This window comes from Eschrichtius robustus, chromosome 12 (genome assembly GCF_028021215.1).
Source record: "Eschrichtius robustus isolate mEscRob2 chromosome 12, mEscRob2.pri, whole genome shotgun sequence".
In the NCBI taxonomy this organism is placed as follows: Eukaryota; Metazoa; Chordata; class Mammalia; order Artiodactyla; family Eschrichtiidae; genus Eschrichtius; species Eschrichtius robustus.
Window position 1 is genome coordinate 44,330,831 of NC_090835.1, and position 15,957 is coordinate 44,346,787.

General features: G+C 47.4%; 1 protein-coding gene across 2 annotated transcripts; it reads left to right on the forward strand.

Annotated features, from left to right (window-relative positions):
- Positions 1–2,840: 2,840 nt before the first annotated feature.
- SLC25A38 (solute carrier family 25 member 38) lies at positions 2,841–14,264 on the forward strand. 2 transcript variants are annotated; one of them, XM_068558598.1, is made up of 7 exons: positions 2,842–3,241; positions 8,316–8,437; positions 9,064–9,148; positions 9,869–10,048; positions 10,283–10,451; positions 12,204–12,370; positions 13,465–14,264. In XM_068558598.1, exons 1-7 carry the CDS (start codon positions 3,173–3,175, stop codon positions 13,585–13,587), a joined length of 915 nt encoding a protein of 304 aa, XP_068414699.1. In that variant the 5' UTR covers positions 2,842–3,172; the 3' UTR covers positions 13,588–14,264. The 2 variants fall into 2 exon arrangements, with proteins under 2 accessions (XP_068414700.1, XP_068414699.1); XM_068558599.1 differs by lacking the exon at positions 12,204–12,370 and having other exon boundaries at positions 2,841–3,241.
- The last annotated feature ends 1,693 nt before the right edge of the window (positions 14,265–15,957 follow it).

The following is a 15,957-nucleotide window of genomic DNA, read 5'->3' on the forward strand; positions in this document are numbered from 1 at the left end:
GTCAGACTCCAGCCCGATGTCTTTCTCACCGACTCAACTCTACTCTCCAGTCCAGATGGTAGAAGACACCCGCCACTTTTTCTGGATCACAGAGATGAAGAAACTCGGCTTTGAGTACGTCGTCTTCCACAGTGCCTCAGAGAAGTGCATCTGCTTGTTCCAGCCTGAGCCCCTCCTGGAGGGGCTGCCTGGGTGAGGCACAGAGAGCCATCCCAGCCAGTAGCTCAAATGGGCTTTTTCTTGGTCAAAGAGCAGGGAGGGGTGGGGGTGAGAGGACAGTTGGTGGGTCCATGGCTGCCTTCAGCAGGTTCTTGGTTACTGCAGCTTTATTCTACTGACTCTCTGGGTAGGGAGGCTCCACCAGCCCCTCGGTCACCCACCTGAGGTGTGGCCTCTCCCTGTTAGGGACTTCCTGAACCTCCTAAATGGCAGTGGAGTAAGCAGTGGACGTTGGAAATAAGGGGGAAAAACTATTCTTGTTCAGTGGCCAGTATATGCCAGACCCTGCACGTGGAGATTTGGCTGTCTTAATTTAATGCCCACAAAAATTCTTAGGAGATATTCCTATCTTATGGATGAAGAAACAGATGGCCCAAGTGGTTCTCTGACTGAGGTCACATGGCTAGAAATGTGAGATTTAGAGTTAGGTCTCTCTGCCTGCAAAGCCCATGCTGTTTTCACTGCACCTTTCTAGTTCCCCCTGAGACCAACCCAAGAGGGAACACAAGATTCATCAGAATTTGTGGTTGGAGCTGGTGGTGGGGTGGGGAGTTTCTTCTGCTTTTAGTTTATTCTCTTCTAAGCAGGTGTAACTTGCTTCAGACAGCCTTGTTTGCTTCCCCTGCATTTCTTTGCTCTCACGTCTCTGCTCTACCCTGAGCGATGCAAGAATCTTGTTCTGGATTGCAGGGAACCCTTCAGCATGTCACCTCACTGGAACCTGGCCATGTGGAGTGGAGTTCTGGGTGACTCTTTCTTTCCCTTTCTCCCCTCGTCTGCCCCTGCAGGATTATCCATGGTGGCGCACTGGGGACCATCATAGACACGTTTTTCATGACGGTGTACAACAGTGCCAATGCAGTCTTTACAGGAACCATAACCATCACCTTCAAGAGGTCTGTTTCCTTGCCTGGGTTCAAGTTAGGAGTAAGCTGGCATGGGGTTATTCCATGTGTTGTGATGGAAGATGAGGGCTCATGTAGCAACCCTGAGTGCAAAGAGGAGTTTCTACTTTTGCTTTTCTCATGGACCAATCTAAACTTGTTAGATGTTCCTTTTTCATCCAAGGACAAGGTGATAAGCTTGAAGATGGGTTATGTGTTCCAACATAAAGATATTCTACATAGGATGATGATGAACTACTTTTGGCTGCCTCTGATTTAGAGAAAGCTAGCCCATGTGCCTGTAAATATTTACTTCAGTCCACAAATAATTATTGGGCCCCTACTAAAATGAAAATTCCTGATATTTGATTAGTCTCTTGCTAAACATGCACACATTATTTTGTTCGATCTTTACTATAATCCTGGGAGGTCGGTACCATTATCTCCAACTTGACAAATGAAGAAGCTGAGGTGAATACACAGCTAGCAGGTGACAAATGCAAGGGCCCCTGATATCTTGGAGTAGAACCCCAGGACCTCCACTCTGGCAGCCTCATCCTCCCACAGGGTCATCCCTCCCTTTCTCAGGAGACCAGCCCACCAGCCGCTCTCCCCCATTGTTCTCTCCTAGACCACTCACCCTCAGCTCAGTGGTGAGGCTGGAGGCAAAGGTCACTGGCATGGAAGGAAGAAAGGTGTTTCTCTCTTGCAAAGCCCAAAGCAGTGACAGGACCATCCTCTTTGCCAAAGCTTCTGGTAAAGCCATTAGAATTCTTTTTTCCTCCTGTTTGTGCCCATCCTTGTGATCGGGCACAGAGGGTGACTTTCCACACTGCCGAGGGCACTGCCTACCCCGGGAGACTCTTAAGGCTGCGTGTTTGGGGTTGGAGGGGATGGTCACATGGAGAGGAGCCTCTATAAGTTATAGGATAGAGGCCATCATAACACACCCATTCACCTCTCTGGGAGGCCAGTGTTGTCTAGTAGAAAAGTAGTTCGAGCCACAGGTGCAATTTTTAAAAATTTTATTGAAGTATAGTTGATTTACAATGTTGTGTTAATTTCTGCTGTACAGCAAAGTGACTCAGTTTTACATACATATATTCTTTTTCATATTCTTTTCCATTATGGTTTATCACAGGATAACAAGTGTAATCTTAAGTGTTCTAGTAGTCATATGAAAAAAGCAAAGAGATAAAATTAATTTTAATAATTATTTCACCTAATTCAATACACCCAAAATATCATTTCAACATGTAATAATGTAAAAATTATTCATGAGGTTATTTTATCTTATTGTCATGTCTTAGAAATCCAGCGTGTGGACAACTTACAGCACATTTCTGGCACGAAATTTTCAGCGTTTAAAGGGAAATGTGGATCTGCCAAGACAATAAAGTTGTGTTTAATGGAAAAATATTCCACACTGCTTCGGTTTTTAATACAAATTAATTATAATTAAATCAAGTTTAAAATTCTGGTCTTCAGTCACAGTAGCCACACTTCAAGTGCTTGATAGCCACAGTTGGCTACTGGCTACCGCATTGGGCAGAGCGAGTCTGGACTGTAATTACCTTCTAGACGTGCCGCCCACAAGCATACCTCCCTGCAGACGCCCCACGCAGCTCCGGGCGCAGGGAAGCCCCGATCCTGCAGTTCCAGAGCTCTCCACGAGGCAGCACTAAGGAGCACACCCTCGCCAGCGCGTGACCCGCGTCCAACCCCGGAAGCTAAATTCCGCCGTTATATCTAGTTCCTCCGGCTTTCTCCACTGCCGGATGCACTCCGCCTAATACTCTCAAGTCCTGAAGACGGCGACGGGACAGGATGGGCAGGGCAACAGAGCCGCGCAGTCCGCTGAGCTACTGAAGAGCGGCGCCTGGAGCCACTCACGTGCGGTGGGCGCGCAGGTCCCGACCCCCGACCAGCGCAGACTGCAGAGAAGCCCCGCGGTAGAACGCGCCGCCCGGCTACCGCCATCGCGTCGTCTTCTCTAGAATCGTCAGGGCCGGGCCTGAGCTCCCACCGACGGCACCCCGGGCCCGGTGCAGTCGCAGGCCTTCCCTCCAATGATTCAGAAGTCACGCCCGGCGCTGCTGCAGCCTCAAGATGTCGGAGACAGGGTGGAAACGCTTATGGTAACCTGCGGGGAAGGGAAGGCAGGGGTTCCGGCATTGCTGGCTCGGGGAGGGAAATTCGGAAGGTTGCCGAGGGTCAGCGGCCCTCGGCGAACCTTTTCTGCCTCCGGGATGCGCGCATAACCGGTTGGGGACGTGGCGGCAGAGATGGAGTTTGACTAAGGGATTAAAAGAGGGGAGGGAGGAAGGAGAGAAGTTGCAGTCCAGTCCTTGGGACAGGCAAGCAAAGGTCTCGCTCCTGTATTGGTAATCTGGGTAGAGGTAGGTGGAATTGCCGGGGCCTTGGCCGGTGTCGGGGGGGAATGTGCCCGTGTGGTCCAGAACGAGGTGCGAGCGCTACGGGACGTTGCTTTGAGTTGGATGCCTAGAATGACAGGTGGGAGGACACCTGGGTAGATATTCGGACCATAGCAAAGCCCGGCAACGCTAAGCCTGAGAAGCGGTCGTTGCTCGAGCGAGGTGGGTTGGGGCTGCACAGCGCCCGCGAGCTGGACCAGGTGGACCCTCCCGGCAACCGGTGCGGTTTGCCTGCGTCACGAGGCCACGCCCCTCCCGCGCCTGGCTGCCGTGTTTGAGCCGCGGGGCTGCCATTGGTGGAGGCGGAGGCTGGGCTCGGCCGGCGAGGACGGTCCGGCTGAGTTGCTGCTAGTGGTGGGTGGAGGCGGGGATGCGGCTTCGTTTTAGGCCGGGAGGGCCAGTTGGCAGCGGCTACTTCTCTCCCTGAGGTCAAGGTCACGGCCCACCTGCGCCGGGGGCAGGGCAGGGGGGTGGGGTTTTTTGTTTTGTTTTTTATCTTTAACAAAGGTGGAGGCGGGGACCGCTCTACGTTGACATCTTATAACATGTGCTTACGTATTTCTTTTTGGGTCCTCCAGCTCTGGCCTGGAGATCTGAATTGGATTTAGGATATAGTTTTTTTAAAGGGGAGTAGGAGTTGCTTGTGGAACCTGTTTGCTAACTATTCAAGTGCTGCTTATTGCCTTTATGTATCTATGTATCATTGTTTGGTTGTTTTTGCCCTACCCCCCCTCAAAAAACAAAAAACAAACAAACAAACAAAAAAGCCAGCTGTATTACTCATTTTATTTACCTTGAATAAATTTGGGCTGCTTAGGAAAAAAAAAAAATCAAACGTGCCTTAAAGGGTATGCCATCCACCATTGACAATATCTTAAGACTATTCAAAATGAAAAGTGTAAATTCTGTCTTTTTAAAACAATTTTGTTACCTGTTTGTTTGTTTGTTTTTAACAGAGGTTAATCTATACTTCTGGTTTATATTTTGCATCTGTTCTATGCTAATGGACCTGGAAACTTACAAAGTTAAAAAAGTTATGGGCTCTATGCATGTATCCACAAATATTTATTTAGCCAATAAAATGTCCAAGCAATGTGCTATAAAAAAAAAACTTTAAGAAAATAGTTCCTGCAATGGAGGACAGTGTGTTGGGCATTGGGGAGCAGTATACAGTAGTTCCATACACAACCTGTGAGAGCATTAGAGAGGCAGCTCCAAAGAGAACTGCTTAGAAGCTGTAACCGCAGGTCATTCCTACAGCCTTACTGGAGCAAAGGGCTGGAGGGAGCCAGGGGAGAGTCCCCTGTCCAGGGATGTGGCCTGCAGGGTCCTCTAAGCCTTATCCTGTGGAATTGTGCTCAAGGGAGAGCCATGTGCAGATTTCCTGTTAGATGAAGTGATTCGTTCTTTTTTTTTTTTTTTTTTTTAATTTATTTTTGGCCGTGTTGGGTCTTTGTTGCTGTGCGAGGGCTTTCTCTAGTTGCGGCGAGCGCGGGCTACTCTTCGTTGTAATGAGCGGGCTTCTCACTGCGGTGGCTTCTCTTGTTGCAGAGCAGGGGCTCTACGCACGTGGGCTTCAGTAGTTGTGGCTCGCGGGCTCTAGAGCACAGGCTCAGTAGTTGTGGCGCACGGGCTTAGTTGCTTCGCGGCATGTGGGATCTTCCTGGACCAGTGCTCGAACCCGTGTCCCCTGCATTGGCAGGTGGATTCTTAACCACTGTGCCACCAGGGAAGTCCCTGACTCATTCATTCTTGATTGTTGAGCACCTGCTGTGGACCAGGCTCCGTGGTCAGTGCTGGAGGAACCATCATGAACAGGACAGTCCAGGCCTCCTCTGTCCTTGACCCTCAGTCATAAGGCAGGTGGGCTCCGGCGCCATGGAAGCACTGAAGAGGAGCACTGAACGCGAGTGTGGGGTTAGGGTAGATCAATGGCAGGGTGTTCACTGGGATGGAGCGTCCTGGAGGAGAGGCACATGGGGGGTGAGGGAGAAAGATGAGTTCAGGTTTGGAAATGTCAACCCACGGTGCCTGTGGGACATCAGATTAAGTGGATATGGGAGTCTGCGGAAGACAGGTTGCAAGTGTGGACAGAAGGGTGGAAAAGAAGAGGCTCTGCATGTGAAGGAGGAGAGGCCAGGGAAGTGGGAGGAAGATCAGGACAGTGTTAATCCCAGAAGCCGGAGGCAGAGCACATTTCCAGAAGGAGCTGGTGGTGGTCAACAGCCAACAGCAGAATGCTGCTGAGCTGCCTGGGAAGTGCCCTGGACTGTCACTTAGACTGCGAGGGATGGTGAAAAAAGCATGAACTTTGAGTCCTAGCCAATGGCTTCAAACCCTGTGACTTAGGATACATTGTCATCCCTATGAGCTCCAGTTTCATCTGGAAAATGGGTTTGAACATCTAGCTCTTATGAGCATTGTGAGGTTTCGAGGTGTTGTATATGGATGCCTCACCCCAGGCTGCTCTGGTAGCGGGGGTTGGCACTGCTGAGGCTGGAGACCCCCAAGGAGATCACTAGGATGGATCAGTTGGGGGCAGGCTCTGGGAGGAATGAGGGGTCATCAGCAGGAGTTGGTCATGAAACAGTAGGTAGACCAAGGAGTCTTATTTGTCTCCCAAATGTCCTGCTGGGACATGAAGGAGAGGCAAGCATGTGGAGAACCGTGGACAGAGTTTCCATTAGGGGATGTTGAGTTTGAGATGCCTACAGGCCATTCGAGGGGAGGTGGGGGAAGCATGGGGACAGTGGACTCGGGAGAGAGGCTGAAGCGGGCTGGAGGTGTGGGCGTTGCCGGCATGTGTGTGTCGAGCATGGTGTGGTGTGGAGGTGAGGGTGCCCTGAGAGGCCGCAGCTACAGGGAGATAAGAGGAACAGCAACATCTGTGGCTGGGGAAAGGAGGCTTAGAAGGGCAGCCAGAAACCAAAAAGAGAGGAGCGGCGACCAGCTGTTTCAAATGTACCAGAGAGGCCAAGTAAGAGAAGGCCACAGATGGGAAAGGGATCCTGCGGTATGGCAGGTCCTTGGTGAGGCAGCTTTAGTGGAGGGGCTTTATCTGGATGGCAGACTTTGGGGACCTGATGGGAGACTAGTGAAGAGGGAGTGGAGATGATGTGGCATCAGGCTGGAAAGATGGGGGGCTTTCAAGCTTGTTCCAGACAAAGGAGAAGATGTCAGTGGAAGTAAGAGGCTGAGTATGCAGGGAAGAGAGGCTCACTGATGCCACAAAGGTTCGGATGAGGCTGAGAAACAAAATTTGTGGGAATATGGGTTAGCAAAAGGAGCAGGACACACATCTGATGAAGTTGTTCCCATCTGGCTTGGTTGTACTTGTGGTCTTACCTTTGATGCTTGGAAGGCTATTTGAACGTGGTTATAAGCTCCAGTATTTATTATCTGAACTTATTAAGTCCTTTTAGGGAATTCCAGTTATAAATTGAGACTTGCTCTTTTGGTGAAACGTGGAATAATCTCTCTTCTCCGTGAAACAAATACCACAGATTACAAACATTTTGGTTGCGGGTAGGTAGTTTTTTTGACGTGTATAACAGGTAACTTCATCTTAGTAGCATTTTAGAACTATAGTATGCCATTTATTAAAAAGTAATAGTGCATCATAATTATAAAGATTTCCATGTGGAACTACGTGTACCTCTATTAGGCTAAAGATAGTTTATACTGATGTCTCCTACCTGGTCTGTTATGACATGGATATTGTAACCGTCTCCCTTTGTTTGTCTGTGACTTCCCACTCCAGTGGTAAGAAACCTGGCTTCCACCATTTGTCATTAAATTCAGTGCTTGTTCCATTCGAAAAATAAAAAAGAACAAAGAAAAAATTTAAAAAAAGAAAATGGAAAAAAAAAAAGTAATAGTGCAAATGCCATTTAATGAGAAGAGAGAAGATCTTTGGATGGAGTTTGCCAAGTGTCTCCTTTGGAAAAGAGGACATTTGTTTCCTGCTTGGATTTTTAAAAGTGTGTTTTCACAACCATTTGATGAGTCTGGATTCCGGGGCGTGCCGTGGGGCCTCTGGAGCGCGCTTGGGGGAAACACAGTCAGTCTGCGAGGCAGTCCTGCCCTTCTGGATGCCGCCTCTCGATTAGACAGTGTGTGTGACTCTCCCGGCTTAGAGGACAGCCAGCAAACCCAGGAGTGGCTGCTAGCCTGTGGCGCCCCTGCGATCTGTTTAGGTCTCAGTGAGACGAATGAGTATATGACCTGGGGAAAGTTTTACATTAAGGAAATGCATGGGTTTTACAGGAAGTGGCACAGACGTTTCACATTGTACCTGCTCACTTACAGTTTCACTTCCTTTGTCTTACTCCTGTAAATAGCCTGCAGGCCCTACAACCAAGGGAACCTGAAACCAGCAGTTCAGAGTTAAAACACTGTTCAATTGATTTTTGCTTTTGTGACGAGAAGGAGTGGGCCAGTAACTTACCGTCAAGACAAGTAGGGAGGTGTGGTCAGTGGCATAATTCACAGATGGAAATAACCGTGTTGCTCAGTAGGAGCAAAGTTATCCATAAGTTTTTAATTATCAGTAATTACTAAAGTTGTTATCAGTAAGACCAGAGAGCTACCTCTTGGAGTATACTGTGTTCTCAACAACATTCCAACACTGTTCATTCCTGGCTATGCTTTTCCCTTCTGTGAAGTCTGACACTAATACAGGGCGCCACCAGGTGAGTTTCTAAGAGATCCTTACACTGGTCCAGGTGTGGCGAAGGCTGGGACAAAGCTGCTGACACAGTGTTCTCTTGCCCTGCAGTTGCAGCCCGTGATCAAAGCTTTCCTGTGTGGCTCCATCAGTGGGACCTGCTCTACCCTCCTTTTCCAACCCCTGGATCTCCTCAAAACGCGCCTGCAGACCCTCCAGCCCTCAGCCCATGGGTGAGGCCTGCTGCCCCCTCCCCCCGCCCCCTCCCCCCCTTTTCACTGAAGAACTGGTTTCAACAACTTCTCTCAGACACTGGCGCATCTTTACTGTGTTCAGTCAACTTCCATTCTGTTGGATGAGCAAAGAGAAACACAGGCCAGGCCCAGCTTTCATGTGTTTTATATATACTCTGTTATATTCGACACTTCTCTTAATTAAATGGGGTCCTTCCCTGAGTAGCTTCCTGGGATCTGCCTTGGTGACGTTTGCATTTTCCTGTGCCAGCCTGTAATGTCATAACTGTGCTGCCTGGCACAAGTAGTGGGTGGTTTTCTGGAAATAAGGTAGGTATTGAGTGTCTCTTGTGTGCCCCCGATTGGGCTCAGCCCTCTGGGAAGTGCACAGAGTGTATGTAAAATGAGAAGTTATCCCATTGCTTGCAGTGTGAATGGACAAAGAATCACGTACCTGCCACATCGTGAACGCACAGGAACTCAGAGTAACTCCAAGATACCTTTTAGAGATTCTTAAGTGTTCTAGAAAAGAGTCCATACAGAGAAGTCTGTGAGTGGGGAGTTCTTTCACCAGGATGTGGTCTAAGTGACTTCTCCTTCCTTGCCTCCATTTTGTCTGCCTTCAGATCCAGACGTGTTGGGATGTTGGCTCTGCTCTTGAATGTGGTTCGCACGGAGAGTCTGTTGGGCCTCTGGAAAGGGATGTCCCCCGTAAGCTGCCTTTTGGGTCTTGTCTTGCACCCCCTCCTTTAATAACTAGCCGTCTCTCATCCACCTCACACCTCCTCTCTTTTAAGGGAACGTGAGGTTGGAGGTGGTGGGAGGGTTTTTCTGGTCTTCCTGCCCATCCCTCTCACTGTCGCTGGCTTCCATTTGAGGGCCCTGGGAGTAGCACACCTGTGCGCCCTGGGCACGACTTCTTAGTGCAGCATGAAGTCCTAGAGCAGAGGCAGCTAGCGCCCCACCTGTCAAGAGGCCTTGCCCTCACCCCTCCAGTCCCTCCACAACTGCATTTCTTCGCCTAGACAGCTTTTTCTGGCCTTAGGAACTCACTTTGCTGGAAATGTCATGGAATTCATGCTCACCCCAGCCCCGCAGCAGCCCTTAACCAATGAAAGACGAGAGCTGATGTTTAAAACTTCCCTTCCCTCCTCAGGTGGCAGGGTAACACTGATTCCCAGAGTTCCCCAGAGGGATTCCGTTGCCCATGGCAATAACTGATGAGATGACGCACTCTTTGTTGGCTGCCTTCTCTCCCATCTCATTTCCATACTCTCCCATCTCATTTCCATACTCTCCCATTGGTGTTCCTCCACACCTTAAATCGACTCCTTGCATGCGAATCCTGGGTCTTCTTTGGGGAAATCCAGCTCAGACAGGATCTTACGTGTTGGTGTTTGATTCCGTTCCTCCCTCCGACTTGTTCCGCAGTCCATCGTGAGGTGCGTCCCTGGCATTGGAATCTACTTTGGCACTCTCTACTCTTTGAAGCAGTACTTCCTGCGAGGCCATCCCCCGACCGCCCTGGAGTCAGTTATACTGGGGGTGGGCTCCCGCTCTGTTGCGGGGGTCTGCATGTCACCCATCACTGTGATCAAGACACGGTACGAGGTGAGTGGGCAAACAGAGACACCGGGCTCTTGAGTCAAGTGGCCGCTGATGCCACCTCCCGATTTATGACCTAACACAGGGTCAATGTGGTCGGAGAACTCATCTGTGTAGTCAGGCCAAGCACATGCAAACCAGAGCCGCCAGGGCTCCGGTAATGCACCCTGAGGATGGCTTGGTTCAGTGCGCAAACCCAGGGCCACTGTGCCAGCCATTGGTTCTGTGCTTCCTTTGCAGAGCGGGCGGTACGGCTATGAGAGCATCTACGCGGCCCTGAGGAGCATCTATCACAGCGAGGGGTACCGGGGTCTCTTCAGTGGCCTGACAGCAACACTCCTTCGTGATGCCCCCTTTTCCGGAATCTACCTGATGTTTTACAACCAGACGAAAAACATTGTGCTTCATGGTACGGGTAAAGGAAGGTGTGGTGGGAAGAGATATCCCTGGAGAGAGCACATCCTCACCACTTTCTCTGAGATAGGAGACTATTCGTTGTTCTTAGCAGCTCCAGATTCTTATCCTAGTTTTAGAGACCGAGCCATATCTGCATTGTGTCAGGCATGGGACCCAGTGTTGGGATGCAAGGGCGGCCATGAAGACATGGTCCCTGCCCTTTTGAGTTTATAGCTTCCTAAGGCAGACTACTGATAGTATGTAATTCTTGAGTCGGGTAGGGGGTAGGATAAAGCTCATTTTGCATAGGCTTTGCAGCAATACTTCCCACATTTGCCTGATCTTAAGAATTCTGGGTCCTACCCAAGGCATCCTAAATCAGAAGCTTTGGGGTAAGACCTGAGAGACTGTATTTTTCAAGAAGCACTTGTGATTCTTATCAGACAAGTTTGGGAAATCCAATGGGTTAGGAGCTAGGAGAAAAATATTTTCATGTCCCTTGCTGTGCTCCTAGTTAACATTGTTTTGAGCCCTCTGTTTGGATGGAGGAAAAGATGCCAAACCCCTAGCATTCTGGCAGGCCCACCCTTCCAGTAAGCTCGTGTTGTCAAGACATGGGCAAAATCGACAGGCAGTAAACATCCACCCAAGCAGAGCCAGGCATTGATAGAAACACATCCTGTAAAGTGAACCTGCATTCAGTAAGGTGTCTATGGATAATGTGAGCAAGGAATTGCAACCAAAGTCATTTAATTGGGAAAGGCAGAATGCCACCCCCATGACAGTGGTGTCAGTTGGGGTGCTTTGGGAGATTTGCTGCTTCTCCCCAGGCACCAGGAGGTGTGACACTACAGGTCACAGCCTTACTTTACAGGAGAAATTTAAGGCAATAAGGGAGCTTGGATATACATTTTTAACTTCTTCATCCTAAAATTTTTTTTAAATTTGGTATTTAGAAATCATTTTATGCTTACCAAAAAAGCCACAAGAATAGTACCTATAACTCCATAGCTCTTTATTATTCTATGTGTATAATTGTTTTCCTCAAACCATTTGAGAATAAGTTGCAGACATGATGCCTCTTTACCCTTAGATACATCAGTGTGTACTTCCTAAGAACAAATGCATTCTTGTATAACCATCGATAGTTTTTTCATCTGTAGTCTTGATTTCTCCAATTTTACCAATAATGTATTTTGTAGCAATTTTTATTTTTTATTTTCAAGAGTATAAGCCAGTTATATAACCTCAGCGTGGGTTTCCCTGATGTTTCCTTTCAACTAGATTCGTTTATACCTTTTTAGCAAGAGGAGCACATAATTGAGGTTGTGTCTTCAGTGCCTTATATCAGGAAGCTCATGACATCCGTTTGATACACTGTGGCTGATGTTAACTTTTTATCACTATAAAAAGTGTCTCCACTGAAAACTCAATTGTTTGTTCTTTTGTAATTTCTAAGTATCTCTGTGGGGAGATACTTAGAATCTATATAAATCTATATAACACCTCCTGTCCTTTCATCCATGTACTTTAGCATCAGTGAATGACTCTTGCCTGAATCAATTATGCTGATGGTTGTAAAAAGGTGAACTTTTAGTTCCATTATCCTACTTACACTGATTAGTTTAGATTTTGAATTCTTAGCTTTGTTTGAATCCAGACCCTTCTGGCTTTCAGGAAGAATTAGTGGGCAACTTGGCATGGATATTTATCTGATGAATGTGGGATTTATTTATAACTGAATGTTGCCTTTGTCCTGTTTCAGACCAGTTGGATGCAGTCCTTGTTCCCGTTGTAAATTTCAGTTGTGGGATATTTGCTGGGATTCTGGCCTCACTGGTAACTCAACCTGCAGATGTTATCAAAACTCACATGCAGCTCTCCCCAATGAAATTTCGGTGGATTGGCCAGGCAGTGACACTCATTTTCAAAGTAAGGCTTCAGAATAAATATTGGTTCATACTGTGGTTAAGGCTCTCTCTCTAAGGCGGTAGCTCTTATCCTTTACATGGTAGAATCACCTGGGGAGCTTTTAAAAAAATCCCGATTCCCAGCTCATAACCTGGGCTTATCATATTAGAATCTCTGGGGGAGATGAAACCCTGGCATCAGTATTTTAAGTTCCCTGGTGATTCCAATGTGTTGCCAAGGTTGAGAATCACTGCTAAAAATCTATGGTTGTGGGGTTTTTTGTTGTTATTGTTGTTTTGGTTTTGTTTGTTTAGGGAGGGAGCCTGACGTTGGGACAACCTGTGATATTTGTTAAACATGCATATTGTTGGGCTCTACCCCAGACCTACCTAGTCAGGCGATCTGGGAGGACTCCTTAACCTAATCAAGGACCTAGGAGAAAACGTAGTCAGAAAAAAATCACAAGCACATTGTTTTGTTTCCAGGAGTTTGCGCTAATGCAGATGGACAGATGGTATTGAAGATAAAAAGTACAGTAATTGTAAAGTACACTAAAATGCTATTTAAAAGCCACTGAGTAAGCCCTTTGGAAACATGTACTGTTATCAGATATTCTTTTTGAAAGTAAATTTCTCACCTAGATCTTTAGATGTTTCTGTACTTCTCAATTTTTGTATGTAGCACAGGACACATGTAAGAAGCATCTGCAGCAAGTATCTGACTTGACCTAGATATAAGCAAGTATTTGTGAATCTGATCATATTCATCACACTGCTTAGGTTGCCTGCTTTCTTATTCTTTATACCTAAAATCATGAAGTTTGAAAATAGAGTCTTCAGTATATGTGAAGATGGTAAGATTTTCAGCTAAGAAATAAATTCCCCTGGGTGGAGCAAGCCTAAAAAAGATAAAGCTTAGCAACTACTCCAGAAAAATTGTTTTTTAGTTAATTGCCTCCTTGGACCCAGTATTCACAGTTTTAACATTATTTATAAAAGTCTAAAAAGTAAGACTTAACAATGGGGTAATGCAGAGAGAGATCCTCACTCTCGTGCCAGGTATATAACTGTATTGCTGCTTTAGTCCCAGGGTTTTGGCCTCCATTTTCCTCCTAGGACTATGGGCTGCGTGGCTTCTTCCAAGGCGGTGTCCCCCGGGCCCTCCGCAGAACTCTGATGGCAGCCATGGCGTGGACAGTCTACGAAGAGATGATGGCCAAGATGGGCCTGCAGTCCTGACTGAGCCGGGACCAGGCAGAGATGGGATCTGTTGCCCTGCCTGGTGTCTGCCAAGGGCCTCTTCATCTCACTGCCCTGGAGTCGGACGAAGTCCTATCTGGAGAGCCAGGCAAACACATCACCTTCAGTTACCCAGCTCAAGAAGAGAATAGGTGGGCCCGACTCAAGCCTTCCAGACCTCCCAGAAGAGGAGTCACTGACATGGACATCATATTGGGGAGTTAGGAGAAGGGTTTGCATACCCTGCAAGGCTACTTGAAAAGGCATTTCCAGAGAGTGCTCTGTCCGGTGGCTCTGCTCAGCCACCCACTGCACCACAGTGCCTCTTTGGATCTGCTCTTGGGCAGCACAGCGCCAGGGATGCTGTGGGCCGCCTGCAGTGGTGGAGGAGTTCCAGCAGCCAGGCTGGATCTGCTGAGAGAGGAGTCACTGTCACCAGGCTGAAGTCTGCCTCTGAGGTGATGTTAGGATGAGGAAGAACAGATGTCACGACTTCATTGGTTCCTCATTGACTTCTCAGAGGCTCCGGAGAAGGGGGGCAGTGGCTTCCTAGCCCCTAAGTGTCCAAATAATATTGTCTGATCTTGGCTCCGGCACTGTTTCAACTCCAAGTTGCTCTGGCATTTTTCTGCAGCTAAAGTTGGATAAATAAAGTGAAGCACTTTATCATTGAAAAACCTCAAGTGCCATGACTCCACTCTAAAATAACAAAATAGTCTAAGGTGGCTGACTCTTGATCTGTATAGGTCCTCAAACCTAAAATTTTTAAAAATAGCTTTATTTTGCATATCATACAATTCATCCATTCCAAATAGACAATTCTGTGATTGTTTTAGTAACTTTACTGACTGGTGCAGCCATCACCATAAATCGGTTTCAGAACACAGTCACCCCTCCCCCCCCCCAATAAGATCTCTTATTTACAATTAACCCTCGTTCCCAGCCCCAGCACAGCCCAGGCAGCCACTGAACTGCTTTCTGTCTATAAATTTGCCTTTTCTGTGCACTTCCTACATAGTCATACACTACGTAGTGTGTTGTATCTGGCTTCTTTCACTTAGCATAACGTTTTGGAGGTTCATCCATGATGTAGCATGTTCAACACTTTATCCTTTTTTTATGGCCAAATAATATTGTGTGCCTATTTTATTTATCCATTCATCAGTTGATGAATGTGTGAATTGTTAGCACTTTTTGGCACTTAACGAATATCGTCACTATGAACATTCACGTATGAATCATTTGTGTATTTTCATTTCCCTTGTGTACATGCCTAGGAGTGGAATTACTGGATCATGTGGTAACTATGTTTAACCATTTGAGAAACTACCAGACTGTTTGCAAAGTGGCAGCACCATTTAACATCACCACCAGAAGTTTATGAGGGTTCTGATTTCCGCACACCCTCCTCAACACTTGTTATTGTCTGTTTTATTTATTGTAGCCATTCTAGTGGGTTCTATCAACTTTCAAGCTTAGGAAGGGGCTGTTGTTTTATCCAAACAGCAGAAGGGGGAAGTTTGATCTCCTGGTTAAGAACATGGGCTGTGATCCAGGCGACCTAGGTTAAAAGGCTGGCTCTCCACCTACTTAGACGCATTTGAAATTGTCCCCAGGGGGTGGGGATAGTAATATTTCCTACCTCCCAGGGTGGTGGCAAGGGTTAAATGAGCATATGTTTCTGGCGCATTACATTAGTTTCCTAGGGCTGCCACAGCAAACCACCACAAATCGGGTGGCTTCTAACAAATTTATTCTCTCAGTTTGGAGCCTATAAGTCTGAAATCAAGATGTCCGTAAGGCCATACTCTCTGAAGGCTCTAGGGGAAGATGGTTCCTGTCTCTTCCAGTTTATCCCATGGTGGCTGGCAATTCTTGGCGTTCATCGCTCCAATCTCTGTCTCTGTCTTCACAATGCTTTCTCCCCCGTGTGTCTCTCTGTCCAAATTTCCATCTATTTTTAAGGACACCAGTCATTGGATTAGGGCCCACCCTACTCCAGAATGACATCTTGATTACATTGCAAAGACCGTATTTCCAAATATGGTCATGTTCATAGGAACTGGGGGTTAGGACTCCAACATATCTTTTTGGGGGACACAAAAGTCAACTCATACATATTAAGTTTAATGATTTTTAAGTTTAAATTTTAGGTTAAAATGCCATATTCAAAATTATAATATGGAGAGGAGTATGGGAGAAGACAAACTAGGATCCTAATCTCCTAATGGTACCCAAGCCACCAGTGCTTGGTGACCTATGTGTGTGAGGCTGTGTGCTGGGGAAAGCAGGGGAGCACCTAGGGCTGGAAATGGTGTGCTTGGGGCAGGAATGCAGGGCAGGCAGCTTAACACAGATGGTGGATGGAGT